General features: G+C 42.7%; 1 protein-coding gene across 1 annotated transcript in view; it reads right to left on the minus strand.

Annotated features, from left to right (window-relative positions):
• GATB (glutamyl-tRNA amidotransferase subunit B) overlaps positions 1-16,414 on the minus strand; it is a 257,231-nt gene that overhangs the window by 34,353 nt on the left and 206,464 nt on the right. Inside the window, exons 10-11 of the mRNA XM_069744064.1 lie at positions 10,158-10,291; positions 6,095-6,173 (exon numbers count right to left, since the gene is read on the minus strand). Of these exons, the coding sequence (XP_069600165.1) occupies positions 6,095-6,173; positions 10,158-10,291 (213 nt within the window). The remainder of the gene's footprint in view (positions 1-6,094; positions 6,174-10,157; positions 10,292-16,414) is intronic.

The raw sequence follows: 16,414 nt of genomic DNA on the forward strand, positions 1-16,414 counted from the left end.
AATACAGTGTATGTCTTAAATCCTGTCGGCAGCACGGATATTATCCACAAACTACTTCTGACCTATTGATGGTTTAAATGTTTGACTTTCCAATCTTGAAAAATGCAATAAAAATAATCTGCTGATAAAAAAAAAAAAAAAAAAAAGTTATTGCAACAAACTGACTTGTCTACTATGTTCCTTCTTTACCAGACTGGAAAGCACTGCTCAACTCTATATTGCCCACATAAATATATATTAGTATAGAAATCGTCCCAGTAAATTCTACAAAATCTTGAATAGGTCAATACAATCCCTATACTCTGCTTGCCTCTCTCGGTCTAAGTCTTACGATAACCAGCTTCTGGTGGAACACTTAGTGCCCCTTTACCTTATGGCCCACTTGCATACATGATAATAATACTTACTTTCCAACTTAGATTTGTATTAATACACGAGTTATAGATCAAAAATATGATTTCTGAACAGTACACACAAATAGCAACAGGAAACTTTTTATTTTGATTCTATAGTGTATGCTTATTTTCTTCTCTTTTGATTTGTTCTGTTTTATGACTGGTATGAATTACAATGTACCCATTGTGAAACATAGATTAAATGCAGTCTAAAAGGAAACATATTTTAGCATGTTTTGAATCCAACTCATTATAAATTGAGAATTATTCAGCCATTCTCACATGAATTTTCAAACTAAGCCTACCAGTCCCATCAGGTCAAAGGTCTATTTACAGGGTTGTGGAGTCGGAGCCTATTTTGGTGGAGTCGGTATAAAGTGAACCTATGTAGGAAATGTCCTATAAATGTCTGTCCTATTCCTGATCTAAGGTGTGGATTTTTAGGCGAGATGAATCTGTGCTGCAGGTTATGTTCATGATAAGTAGTGAAGCTCCTCCTCCACAGATAAGGGGAAAAAATAACAAACACAGGGAATGAAAACCTACATTCATCTCAGAACTTCTGGAGCGAACAAGAAAGCAAGATTAAGGAAGGCAAGAACTTCTTAAAGCATATCTAAACTTTCAATAAACTGTGCATACATCAACAGTCCAGTATATGTTGTCTCTGTATGCTTGATGTTTTAGTTTGTTTTTTTCTCTCAGCTCATGTTTGAAGAAATTAGCTGCTCTGATGACATATACACTATACATAGAATATAAGGGGAAAACCGGTTTTCTAACATCTCAAATTTGGAAATACAGTAACAGGATCGATGAGGTCATATATATATTTTTTTGCGTGTGTGTGCATGTTCTTGAATATGATGTGAAGCATTTAGTGAGCTGTACCCTGACATTGAAAGTTCAAAGTAAAGGCTATCTAACAACATATTTTACAAAACTTTATACTTATCTTATGTCCTATTGATTTATTGTTATTTATTGTTTTATATCTATCCCAGATTATATAGTGCATGATTCCCTATTCTTGCAAGCATTACACTATATATAGAGAAAGACCAGTAGTGCTTCTAACCTCAAGAAACCCGCAGCAGGTAATGATACAAATCCACCCTTTTGTATCATAATCTATGACAATAATAAATAATATTATACCTGCGCTGAGTAAAAAATCCTCCGTTCAATGCAGCCTAGTATTAACCAAAAAGAGGTGTATAATTTACCAGACACTAACCATATTATTATGAGACTGACCACAAAGTAGCAAAAGTCCTGCTGTATAAAAGACCAGAATCGTTGTGTTTCAAAATTACATGGATGTAGCAAGTTATTACCTCTATTTTCAACAGTGGTGACTTGCGATCTCCTTGTAGTGTTCTTACTGAACGGTGTCGGCTATGTCTGCAGTTCCGGTGAGGATCTTCAGGTAGATCTGCTTTGGGCGCTGCCCCGGCCGGTGGCAGAACGCTCCAAGCCCGCCTACCATGTGGAGTAGATGAACGCTGGAGTAGCCGCTAGGTTCTCTGCCGAAGCAGGACCTTCCGTGACGTCACGATCACGTGAGTATACACATGACTAGGCTAGGGGAAGCGGAGAGGACCAATTACAACGCGTTTCGGAACTAGCGTGTTCCTTCTTCAGGGATGGTCCATGATAACCCCACATCTTAAATACCCTCCAGCGCTCCGACATAGCCATTATCCATTAAAAGCAAACAGCTCTATTTCGCTGTTTAGACCCTTTGGAGCCAGAGTGTCAAGTTCAAAGATCATTTTAGTTTCTTCTCTGGACATCTGTTTAATGTAATCGCCTTTTCTCAAACTCTTATGTACAACTTTCAAACCTGTAATGCGAGTACCCCTGAGTGAGCCCCCGTGATGAATTAAAAAATGTTTGGATAACGGATGGCCCTGAAATTGTTTATTTATATTTCTCAGATGTTCATTTATCCTCACATACAGGGGACGCTTCGTCCTCCCGACATAAATCTTATCGCACGGGCACCTGATTGCATAAATCACCCCTTCAGTCTTGCAGGAGATATAGTCCTTAATATACCAATTAGTAGTAGCATTCGAAAACAAGAATTGTTTTTTGGTATTTAATAGTTTGCAGGGTTCACAACAACCAGGTTTCTACCCATGCTTAAGATGTAACATCGTTTCTGACAGAGGTTCCCAGTTTGTTTCGAGGTTTTGGCGATCCTTTTGTGCTAGGATGGGCATTGATTTGTCTTTTTCCTCGGCTTTCCATCCTCAGACAAATGGCCAAACCGAACGAACTAATCAAACTTTGGAAACATATCTGAGATGCTTTGTTTCTGCGGATCAGGATGATTGGGTGTCCTTTTTGCCATTGGCTGAGTTCGCCCTTAATAATCGGGCCAGCTCGGCTACTTTGGTTTCGCCGTTTTCTGCAATTCTGGTTTCCATCCTCGTTTCTCTTCAGGGCAGGTTGAGTCTTCGGACTGTCCTGGTGTAGATACTGTGGTGGATAGGTTGCAGCAGATTTGGACTCATGTGGTGGACAATTTGACATTGTCCCAGGAGAAGGCTCAACGTTTCGCTAACCGCCGGCGCTGTGTGGGTCCCCGACTTCGTGTTGGGGATTTGGTTTGGTTGTCGTCTCATTATGTTCCTATGAAGGTTTCCTCTCCTAAGTTTAAGCCTCGTTTCATTGGTCCGTATAAGATTTCTGAGGTTATCAATCCTGTGTCATTTCGTTTGGCCCTTCCTGCTTCTTTTGCCATCCATAATGTGTTCCATAGGTCGTTATTGCGGAGATACGTGGCGCCTGTGGTTCCATCCGTTGATCCTCCTGCCCCGGTGTTGGTTGAGGGGGAGTTGGCGTATGTAGTGGAGAAGATTTTGGATTCTCGTATTTCGAGACGGAAACTCCAGTACCTGGTCAAGTGGAAGGGTTATGGTCAGGAAGATAATTCCTGGGTTTTTGCCTCTGATGTTCATGCTGCCGATCTGGTTCGTGCCTTTCATTTGGCTCATCCTGGTCGGCCTGGGGGCTCTGGTGAGGGTTCGGTGACCCCTCCTCAAGGGGGGGGGGGGTACTGTTGTGAATTCTGTTGTCGGGCTCCCTCCTGTGGTCATGAATGGTACTTCGGCTGGTTCTGTCCATGGACTTCCTCTGGTGGGTGTTTCTGAGTTTCCTTCCACAGATGATGAGGTTAATTCGTTAGCTGGCTGCTCTATTTAACTCCACTTAGATCTTTGCTCCATGCCACCTGTCAATGTTCCAGTATTGGTCTAGTTCACTCCTGGATCGTTCTTGTGACCTGTCTTCTCAGCAGAAGCTAAGTTCCTGCTTGTATTTTCTTTGGTTTGCTATTTTTCTGTCCAGCTTGCTATTTTTATTGTTGTCTTGCTTGCTGGATGAAAGATGAAGGATTTCACCTAGAGACATCACTGGTGAGTCAGTGTTACCTATACACTGACACTATACACTGTATACTATATACAGAGGTCCTGTGTACAATGTCACCAGTGATCACTGTATTACCTATACATTATATACAGAGCTCCTGTGTGTAATGTCACCGGTGATCACTGTATTACCTGTACACAGACACTGCTTACTAATTACAGATCTCCTGTGCATAATGGCACTGATGGTGATAGTATTGTGGTTTTTTTTTTTATTACTGATCAGTATTGTAGTATTCAGTCATTGGTGGTAATATGCGGTCTGGTCATGGTGTAGCGGTATTTGTTCCTTGTATTTTATATTATTCGATCACTGTGGTGGTAATATGTCATCTGGTCATAGTGCTGTGGTATTTGTTGCTTGTATGTAGTATTATAGGTCATTTTAAAAATTGAAAAATAAATAAAAATATACCTAAATTGTATTGCATATTTTAACAAATATTTAATAGGTTACAGCAGAGTAGGGCCCGGCCAAAAGTGTCTACCGTGTTATGGTGGCGGCTTAAAAAATCTTTTGGCCAAAACAAAAGCTGCCGGCTATATGTGTGATCTGGTGATGGGAACTGTCAATGTGTGATAGGTGAGAAGTGGAGATTTTCCAAGATAGAGCGGTGGGACTGTGGACAGTTCGTGGGGTGGAGCCTGGAGGCGGGGCTGGGGTGGAGCCTGGGCGGAGTTTCAAGGGGGCCCCGAAAATTTTGCCAGTATGGGGCCCCAAAATTTCTAGTGGCAGCCCTGCTCTGATTAGCAAAGTGAGGAAATTGGCTATTACTGCTAGAACCCCTAAAATTGATTACATCTTGAAGAGATGTGCTGGAAAAGGGGCAATTGTGGATCAAGCCACTTGGTGAGGCAGCACTATTTAATGATTGAGTGATTGCTTGAGCTGAAATCCTTCCTTGTAGATATGGCCAACCTTCAGGTAACAGTACATGATGGTCAATGGACACAGGTGGCTGAATTGAAGGCACTGTTTCATCACCCATTTACAGTGATTAAAAAAGTTACAAGCTGAGGATTTAACTCCTGCCATTTTTACAAAGGAGTGGAAGAACTTGTTATTTTGCCTGTCCCAAAGAGGTTTAATCACAGATGGCATTTCTGTTTCAATGAAACGGAAAGAGAGACTGCTATTAGAAAATAAAATTCTTCTGGCAGCTGTTTATGTGGACCCAAGTCATCGTATATTGCTGGATGATCAACAGCTTACTAAAGGAAAAGAAGCTCTGATTGAGGTAGCAGTTAGGATGAGTGGTCTACTGAATGGCCAAGAGCAATAGGATTCAGGTCCTGCCAGTGGAGCAGACATGGAGCAGACAAAGCGTTGCTACATGGGAAAAGATTTCACTCACGTGGAAAACAGAGTGACCATATTTCAGCAAAATTTTTCACTTGCTCTAAAAGAAGTAGAAGAGTTCAATCGTTCATCAAAACTGACTGTGCACAAAGCAATTTCTATATACCCTGAAACTGTTAGAGATGTTGCCCATGTGGTTACGGTTTTGCCACCAACCCAAGTTAGTGTAGAGAGGTTGTTCTCTAGCCTTAAAATAATTAGGTCAGATTTGAGGTCATCTATGAAGGACGATCTGATGGAGGTGATATTATTTCTCAGAACAAATTCATAGATTGCACAAATGTTATCCAGTACGTTTTTGTTGAAAACTTTTTTCCCCACTTACTGCGTAGTGTATAATAAATTGTAAATATGCAAAATGTTTTTGTTCTAAATTTGTTTTCCAATAAATATATTATGTTCTAGCTAAATGACTTGATTATTATATCATAATAATGATTAAAAGCCTGACGTTCTCATTTTACTACAGTAAATTTATAACTCAAACATCAGCCATGTATGAGGGAGGCGCAGTCGGAGTCGTGGAGTGGGATTCATGGAAGTTGAGGAGTCGGAGGTTTGGCTTACCGGCTCTACAGCCCTGTCTAATTATTAATGTATGAAGTTTGTATTGTGAAATCAGGTGACAGACTTGCTCCATTGCTCCCGAGGCCTAGAAGCAATGCCAGCTTCGTTCAGAAGTTACAGGATCGATGTAGCCCGTGAATGGCTGCAGGAGTCAGACAACTAGATGAGTACATCACCAGAGAAACATCACTGGTGGCATCTTTCATATGGACAATAGAAAGGTAATTTTATTTTCAAATAAAAGATGCCCCTAATGACAAATATTTTGTTGATTGATCACTTTACATTTTTATATGACCCTGTGCTATTACAATGAATATATATGTACATACCTGTTTAGCAGCTGATGAGGAAATAACTCTTTTCTCCAAAAGAGTTAGAAGTTCGGCTAATGAGCTGGGACTGACCACACTAAAAAAAAAAAAAGAAGATGCATGAGAGCCGTTTATGCATACAGAAATACTGTAGGAACATAAGAACGATCAATCCAAAGTACAGTAACGCCCTGCAGACAATTTCCTTTCTTATGTAGTTATTGGTTTTTTTTTTTTTTTCCAACAACATAAAAATATGAGGACTTTTTTTTGAGAGATGAGTTATAGTTTTGATTAACACCATTCATTTTACTATACAATGTACTGGAAAACAAATTACCGTAAGTGTTTTTATTTCTTTTATTCTGCGGTAACAATAACCAAGCAAAATGAGTCTTCAGTTATTAGTATGATTATGGTGACAGGAAACTTGTCTAGTTTTCCATTTTTTTCCTTGTGATAAAAAAAAATAAAAAATTAGAATTTAAAGGGAACCTGTCACCCCGTTTTTTGAGATTGAGCTATAAATACTGTTAAATAGGGCCTGCGCTGTGTGTTCCTATAGTGTATGTAGTGTACCCCGATTCCCCATGTATGCTGAGAAATAACTTACCAAAGTCGCCGTTTTCGCCTGTCAATCAGGCTGGTCAGGTCGGGAGGGCGTGGTGACATCGCTGGTTCTTCCTCAGCTTTACGTTGGTGGCGTAGTGGTGAAGACACAGCGCGCGATCTGCGCTGTCATCCCTTTCGTCGGTGGGGGCGGCCATCTTCCTGGGGCCGCGCGTGCGCAGATCGAGTGCTCTGCTGCACGGGGCTTCAGGAAAATGGCCGCGGGATGCCGCGCGTGCGCATTAGAGATCGCGGCGGCCATTTTCCCAAAGCCGAGTTTGCATCTCGGCTTTGGGAAAATGGCCGCCGCGATCTCTAATGCGCACGCGCGGCATCCCGCGGCCATTTTCCTGAAGCCCCGTGCAGCAGAGCACTCGATCTGCGCACGCGCGGCCCCAGGAAGATGGCCGCCCCCACCGACGAAAGGGATGACAGCGCAGATCGCGCGCTGTGTCTTCACCACTACGCCACTACGCCACCAACGTAAAGCTGAGGAAGAACCAGCGATGTCACCACGCCCTCCCGACCTGACCAGCCTGATTGACAGGCGAAAACGGCGACTTTGGTAAGTTATTTCTCAGCATACATGGGGAATCGGGGTACACTACATACACTATAGGAACACACAGCGCAGGCCCTATTTAACAGTATTTATAGCTCAATCTCAAAAAACGGGGTGACAGGTTCCCTTTAATTTAAAAAATTGTGTTTGTGTTGTTATTTTCTAAGACTTGTGACTTTTTTCCCCCATTCATGGAGCTGTTTGAGGGCTTGTTATTTATGTTGCAAGCTGATACTATTTTAGGGTACAGGCGATGTTTTTATGGCCTTTTATCACATTTTATGGGTATAGTAAAACAGAAGCATTCTGGAATCTGGAATTTTAACTTAATATTTTGCTTTACGTTATTGACTGTGCAGGTTAAGTAATTTTATATTATGATAGCTCAGACATACAGATATTGCAATAGAATGTTTATTTTCTTAATGTCAATATAGACAAAATAGGAAATGAGGATAATTAAAAATGTCAAATTTTTTTCCTTTCCTATTTTTTTCCCCTCTTTTAGGGGATATGAACCTGGAATGGACTGATCGACTATTTTTACTATATACAGCAATTTCCGGTAACTGTATTGCAGTATACAGCTAAAATCCGGTATGGCAAAGATGACACCAAGAATCATAGACCAGAAAGCAGCAGGTAAGTGGCGGCACCTATGAGGATTGACACAGCGGGTACCACGTAGGTGGCGGGGAAACAGCAGGTAACAGATGAACAGGAGCTACTGTAGCTAAAGCGATGATGAACATAATTCCGCCGGTATTACATAAGTGGCGAAACACGACCTGCATGGAATCGGTGATGGTAGGCATAACTTGTTATTTTTTAACCTGTCTGATTCATTTCAATAATTAGATATTTTTTTAAGTGAATAAATATTTATTTTCAAGAAAACAGAAGAGATGTACTATGAAAACATACAATTTCAAGAATGTGTTTAGTACTGAGGCAACTGAAAATTATGGTGTTTAAGAGACGTAGTGAGAAAATAATTTTAGACTGTACATAACAGGTGAGGTAACATTCAAATCAAACCTGAATATATGCAGATACGATAATGGGTATAGTGAAATGGAGTTTTTTTGGTACAGGGCAGTAGGATATAACTTTATTTCCTTACATACGGCCAAGACTTACAACGCATTTCAACAATAAATGTAATCTTCTGGAAATCTTTCGAAAGCAGTAGAACAGGGACCCTGATGATGAGAAGATTATAATGTTCATTGCTGCTAGACTACAATAATCAGTTGCTATTGATGGCGAAAGCAGCGGGGGCGTACTCATTTAAAGGCCCCTTCACATTAAGCGACGCTGCAGCGATACCGACAACGATCCGGATCGCTGCAGCGTCGCTGTTTGGTCGCTGGAGAGCTGTCACACAGACCGCTCTCCAGCGACCAACGATGCCGGTAACCAGGGTAAACATCGGGTAACTAAGCGCAGGGCCGCGCTTAGTAACCCGATGTTTACCCTGGTTACCATGCTAAAAGTAAAAAAAAACAAACAGTACATACTTACCTACAGCCGTCCGTCCTCCAGCGCTGCGCTCTGCTTCTCTGCTCTCCTCCTGTACTGTCTGTGAGCCGGAAAGCAGAGCGGTGACGTCACCGCTCTGCTTTCCGGCTCACAGACAGTACAGGAGGAGAGCAGAGCACAGCGCTGGAGGACAGACGGCTGTAGGTAAGTATGTACTGTTTGTTTTTTTTTACTTTTAGCATGGTAACCAGGGTAAACATCGGGTTACTAAGCGCGGCCCTGCGCTTAGTTACCCGATGTTTACCCTGGTTACCAGTGAAGACATCGCTGGATCGGTGTCACACACGCCGATCCAGCGATGTCCGCGGGAGATCCAGCGACGAAATAAAGTTCTGGACTTTATTCAGCGACCAACGATCTCCCAGCAGGGGCCTGATCGTTGGTCGCTGTCACACATAACGATTTCATTAACGATATCGTTGCTACGTCACAAATAGCAACGATATCGTTAACAATATCGTTGTGTGTGAAGGTACCTTAAGAAAAATCATGACAACGGGATTTAAGTAAGCGTGTTCATGGTTTGGTGATCCCTAATATATATTTGGAAAATGCACCTTCTACAGGCAGAAGGGATCAGATAATTTGAATGGGGAAATATCTTAACTGCAGAAATTGGATTCTGAAAAAAGTTGGACATAAATGAAAAGTTTGAGGGGACTACTGCCCCTATTATCAGAATTTAACTTACACAATAGTGCAAATTAGGGATATTTCTACAACCATTAAAGGGCACCTGACAGCTGATACATGATGCCTGAACTATGGACATCATGTATGAGACAGTAGCTGCATGATTTCAGCCATACATGTTTGACTCTGAAGCGCTGTGACATTTCAGAGAAAAACATCCTGTAAAAGCTGTTGGGAACCGAACCACACAGGAGTCTAGTGCGACAGGTTGGTCCCTGGCGGCTTCTTCCCGCCGCTCCTCTGCAGTGCCCGGTCTGACCTTATACATGCATGCAGGAAGAGGCCTCTCAGTCTGACAGCAGGCAGGAAGAAGCAGCTGTATGGGGGACTTGTCAGACAGAGAAAAGGTACCGGTATATATTTTTTCTGCTTCAGTTAAACATACCTGTCTGCAATCAGTGTCTGACACATGTTCCCCGTGGATCAGGTTTTCTTTAATAACATTTTGGCTTGTTCGGACATAAAATTGGCAGGATATCCTCCAGATTATTTTGAGCTGTGATGCTGCCAGTATTGCTCACTTGAAAATATCTGGTCATCTCTTTAAATGATCCACAATTATAAATCCTTGCGAATCTTGACATTTATTTAAATCCAATATAACAAAGGGAAATTATTTCTATGTATAAGAATGGCATGTTTATTAGAAAACGAGCTGCAGTAAACAAGACCAACCTTTGTTTGATAGGGAGATTCTGCTGCCTTAGGTGACCGAGCAAATCCTTAATTACCCATCCAATTATTTTCTTGGGGTCAACGTTACACAGTTTCACAACTGTTTCAAAGTATTCTTGAAGTCCATCTTCATTCTAGATATATATATAAAAAAAAGTGAGATGAATTTCAAGAAATTATTTTAGTTTTGCTTGAATATTACAGGTGACTGACTTTATAGAAATGATGTTGCGTTTAGGTATGAAATACCATACTACTACTACTTGCATGAACAAGATTATGACAGTTAAATTGAAATAAAAAAATAGATACTGTAACTGCTAAATCAAACTGGGGTTCATGGTTAGTGTTTGAGGACACCGCTCTATTCTCTTCATTGTTTGCAGCCCTCCCACCTTTCTTCCTCTCAGGGCTGTATGAGCTTTGGTGCATGTGGGCACAGGATGCAGAACCTGACCGTTCAATCAATGACGACCATGATACCACTTGCCCATGCCGTCTCCTTCTTCCAGATACTTGTTCACAGCCTGTTTTCACAAACTGAAGAGGAGAGATGGGCCTCTTCTCTGTAGCGGTCACTGATTGAGCATACTACTGCACATGCTCGGCTTTCTTTCCAACAAGCACAAGGAAAACAATTCTGGCAAACATCGCTGTGACATTACCTAGAGATCTGGCAGAATAGTTGCATTATACTGGGCATGTATAATCATTGTAGAGCCTTAATAGAGTTATGTGCATAGACCTATATATTTTGAACACCAGGATGCGGTAGTACAAGCAGGTAAAAATTACCATATATCTTGCAAGGCACTATGTTTTCAACATATCATCATCATTACAAATTGCTCTGGATAGCATACGGAGTACTTTAAAGAGAAACTGGCACACAGTAGTACTTAATAAAAAAAAAAAAACAATTTTGATCACATCACAGAAGACAACTGACATACACATGCACATGAGACTAATGTCGGTCACAACAGCCAATATCGACAGTTTCAGCTGACACTATGTATATGGGGGCGCTTGTCAAAACATTGTCTGGGAAGATGTTGACTGGAGAGGTCTGGTTTCAGACTGCCGATCTCTTTATAGTCCTGGAGATAAGCCACCAGCAGAGATATCTTTTACTGGCGTTCTTCTAGAGGACATGGGAGTTCGGTCGAATGACTGCTACTATGTATGGGAGAGACAGCCGGGACGGCGGTCAGCTGAATGAAAAATCGTTGGTCCAACAGCCATATAATGTGAATTGTGACTTTAAGATGAAGTAAAAATTAATTAACTACTTGCAGAAGCATCTATGTTACATGGTGGTAATATGTGTATGTGATATAGGGTTCCGTCAGTCTTGTAGCCTCAATTATAAAATGAAGTCACAATGCATTATGAGCAGAACCCATTGTTTTTATACTGTAAAAATTACCTACATACAGGATGCAAAAAGAAAAAGTCACTTGAAAATGTGTTGCACAGTAGCTAAAATTTTACTGTAGGATCCTATTTAGAGGTATAAGTCATCCGAGAATTAAAAATTCCATCAGAGCGAAGTAAGAACTCTCCTAAACAACTGGAGCATGATTAAGAACGAGTAAAGGGGGCAATGTATAACAAACACGTTGTGCGACACCACATCAACAGTCAATTTACCGGCACACAAACAAAGAGGTTTTGATTTACAGAGCCTTGGAGATAGCGCATACTCATATACTTCATAGGAAAAAAACAAAAGCTAGCAAACAGAAAACATGATGAGTAAACATCCGCTGGGAGGTGACATTTGTACTGTGCTGTCTGCCAGTTACTCTTTAGTAAGTTGACATATCTTAGATTGTCTGCCAGGACTCCAGGAGTTTGATAACTACAGAATACAAACTAATTTGGAAGATCACAGACATGCCAGTACAGATGAGATAGTATTTTAGTCACGACAACACACCCTACATGATAGTTGGTAGCACAAACTAAACTATAGGACAGCCATGCGGGGGTCCCAAACTCGGCTGGGTATATGGGCCGCACATAGGAAATAAAATTGAATTTGGGGAACCACATTCTTTGAAGGACAAAGTGACATTTTTAGTGATACCATTTTTTTTTCTATACAACTGAACATTTTTGCGGTTTGTAAATTTTTATTTAGAGCTTGAGTTGTTATGGATGTGCTGATAAATGTGCACTCATATTTTAGTTATGTCCCCATCCAAGTCCCCATATTGTAGTTATGTCCCCATCCAAATCCCCCTATTATAGTTATGTAGTTATCCAGCTTCTCATATTGCAGTCATGTCCCCAAATTGTAGTTATGTACCTAGGTTTGAGAGGAAGAAAATAGAAAAAAAAGTGAAGTAAAAATCGTGGTCAATTCTGTACCAATATCCCCCATCCCGGTAGATATTGGTATATATATATATGTGCCCAATCCAGATATGCATGGCCCCTCGTCCCCATCCTGGTGTGCATGACCCCTTCGTCCCCATCCTGGTGTGCATGGCCCCTTCGTCCCCATCCTGGTGTGCATGGCCCCTTCGTCCCCATCCTGGTGTGCATGGCCCCTTCGTCCCCATCCTTATGTGCATGGCCCCTTCGTTCCCATCCTGGTGTGCATGGCCCCTATGTCCCCTTCCTGGTGTGCATGGCCCCATTCTGGTTTGCATGGCCCCTTTGTCCCCATCCTGGTATGCATGGCTCCTTTGTCCCCATCCTGGTATGCATGGCTCCTTTGTCCCCATCCTGGTATGCATGGCCCCTTTGTCCCCATACTGGTATGCATGGCCCCTTCGTCCCCATCCTTTTATGGATTGCCCCATTGTCCCCATCCTGGCACGCAGGGATGCAGGACCCCTCATCCCCATCCTGGCATGCAAGGTCCCCTCATCCTCATTCTGGTATGCATTGTCCCCTCATCCCCATCCTGGTATGCATGGCCCCTTCGTCCCCATTATGATAAGCATGGCCCCCTCATCACCATACTGGTATGCATGGCCACCCCATCCCCATTCTGTTATGCATGGTCCCCTCATCCCCATCCTGGTATGCATGGCCCCCTCAGAGTACAATGCACCCCCTGCAGCGCTTCGTCATAGAGCATAAGGCAGTGCCCCCTCAGAGTATAATTCAGCCCCCTCAGAGTATAATTTAACCCTCCACATATCTAGTATTATTGAATCCCCCACACACACAGTATAATGCACCCCCTCACATATATATAGTATAATGCAGGACTCCCACCCACAGTATAATGCAGCCCTCCTACACACACAGTATAATACAGCCCCCACACACCTACACAGTATAATGCAGCATCCCCAACACAGTTTAATACAACACACATTCACACACACTACTTACCTCTCCCCATTCCCCTGCTGCTCTGTCTTCTGCAGCTCGTCTCATCGGCTCTACTTCTGGCACAGTGTGGAGCACAATGAAGTGACATCATCGCGCACCTGCTGAGTCAGACGCAGAAGAGGAATGATGGGAGGGCAGCGCGACACATGGCCCCATAGCTGTCGAATCAAATGTTCAGAAAAAAATTTGGCACTCAAAAAATTGAAAAAAGCAATGACTGCCGGTGAGGTGAACCCACAGAGTTCGCAGAGAGCAGCAGCGCTGAATCACCTCACCAGCAGTGAGTGCATACCCTAAGTGACGATCCGTCTCATGCCATGGACGCGCAGTTCTCATATACATTAGACACCGACCTCCACGCACCAGTATTCTTCCTCTGAAACACCAATATAATAGGAGAAATAACCTACACTACTGAACCAGATTGTTCTGCTGAAATTCCAGTGGTCGACTGAAAATGTTCAAGAATTTATTGCCTGGATGCACAATAAATGAACATTGCTTTTTTTCAATTTTTAAGTGCCAAGTTTTATATTGAACATTTGGTACGACGAGCTGGATACCTTGCTTGAGCACCTACAGCTTACTCCTACAGAGTGCCGTGTTTTTTTATATCCCATAGCTGTCTCGTCATGTGCCGGTATTAGTGCCCACCACAAGCTGGGGGTCTCTGGGAGAGTGGGGGACCTAGGCAACTGCTTCGTCTGCCTGCCCCTAATGCCGGCCCTGCCTGCAGGCCGCATAAAGCGGCCCGCGTGTTTGAGACCCCTGCTCTAACGTAAACGTCCACAGAACATTTACTGTATAATATTATGTAGTTCTGTACTATGGACAGCTTGCACATATAGTGTTTAATAAAAACCCACTTCAAAGATGGATATTAAAATAAGTATGTGTGAATAAACTGTGCCACTCATCTAACTGAATACAATGCTGTGCAAAGGTTTAAGGCAGGTGTAAAAATAATGTATGCTTGCGTAAATCCTTAAGTCTCCTTATGTAAACCCACACATACTTGAAGATGTGCAAATCTGAAGTGGACATATCATTTCCAGGACTCCTTGATCTCCTATACACTGAATATCCTGTAAGAGATTGGCTTTATATTTGGGGTTTTTGTCCTGCTGCAGAATAAATTTGAGGCCAATCTGGCACCCCCCTCATGGTGATGTATGATGGACAAGTGTCTGTATTTCTCAGCAATGAGAATACTAAGAAATGGGTACCATGGGGGCATGGCCATGATCCAGTGCCGAGAGGACTCATTCGTTCAGAGCTTTTGGAATCCTGAGCAATAATCCTGGATAAATATCCTTCTGTCTTCCTCAGCTTTGAGTCTTTCATGGGAAATGAGAGAAGTCTGAGGTTCTCTGCGGGAATGCTGATGTGCTTGCTTTTATCTCCGATGAGGGAGGAAAGAACTCTCAAGCAGAGCACTGTCTGTGGAGTGGGCTGCCATTTTGTGCCCTCCAACTCTGAGCACACAGACAAACAGAGAAGAGGTGCGCAGTGGGATTGTGGATAGCATACTCACCGTCCGTACTGCACACCTTCCTGTGTTGGTCATCTTGAGGTTGGTGGTCTGAATGCTGCGCTGACACTAAAGTTTCTCTGCCGGAGTCCCATGCAACAGGGAGCGTTCCACTGGGTCCTAAAGTGGTTGATATTTAGCTTATATAGCCGGTGCCTCAGCAAACAGGGCAGCTGCAAAGGTGCAGGAGGTCTCCAGTGACATAAGTGCCATGGCTCAGTGTGGTGAGGATTAGTGATGAGCGAGTGTACTCCTTGCTCGTCTTCTCCAGAGCACGCTTGGGTGACCTCCGAGTATTTATGACTGCTCAGAGATTTAGTTTTCATCCTGGCAGCTGAATGATTTACAGCTACTAGCCTGCTTGATTACATGTGGGGATTCCCTAGTAACCAGGCAACCCCCACATGTACTCAGCCTGGCTAGTAGCTGTAAATCATTCAGCTGCCGGGATGAAAACTAAATCTCTGAGCAGTCATCAATACTCAGAGGTCAACCGAGCGTGCTCGGGAAAACCCAAGAAACGAGTACACTCACTTATCACTAGTGATGATATAATGATCCACTGCAAAAAGATGGGGAAACAAGATAGATGGACACAGGCAGGAATCCACATCCTGCGGGAGGAGACAAAAGGATGTCAATGAGGACATTGCTGCTGGATTAGAGCAGATCATAAACTGAAGCTCAATTGTGTTACATGTTAATGGTGAATTTAAAGGTGTCCCAGAATATGTCCCCTACAGGGTCTTGCTATTCAGTCCTTGCTCAGGAGGGGGAGGAAGATGTAGTTTTTGATATGGACTCTGAGATACAAGAGCCCACTGAGTTGAGAAAATTCCCAAAGGGAAAGGAGGGCTCCTCTAGAGAAAATCTCAGGATAATCTACATCTTTGCTTGACGTCTATAATATAGTGAATGTATTCAGCTCCACATTTACTACACTGACTGGCCACGTAGGCCACATTCAGGAAGCAATCTCCATAGTCTGGCATGATGTTCAAAACGTGACGGTATGCACCACGGCCAAGGAGGGGTCTGGCCATGGAGCCTAGGGCGAATCCTAGTTGCAGATGTCATGAAACGTCTAACAAAACGGTGGCTTGCTAAATCCTGATCAAAGAAGGAACTAAGTGCCGACACCTGAACCTTTAGGGTACTAGGTGAGAGTCCTAGATCCAGTCCCTTCTGGAGAAATTCTAAGATTTGTGCAATATTGGGATGGAACGGATCGGGTTTGTTTGGGAAACACCAGGATGAAATTTTTTTCCAAACCTTGCCATAGATGGCGTTGGTTGTTTCCTACTTTTTTGTAGGGTTTGAATTACGTCATCTGAGAGACCTCTGGCTCTCAGAATCTCGGCCTCAGTAACCA

Source organism: Ranitomeya imitator, chromosome 1 (assembly GCF_032444005.1).
Source record: "Ranitomeya imitator isolate aRanImi1 chromosome 1, aRanImi1.pri, whole genome shotgun sequence".
NCBI lineage: Eukaryota > Metazoa > Chordata > Amphibia > Anura > Dendrobatidae > Ranitomeya > Ranitomeya imitator.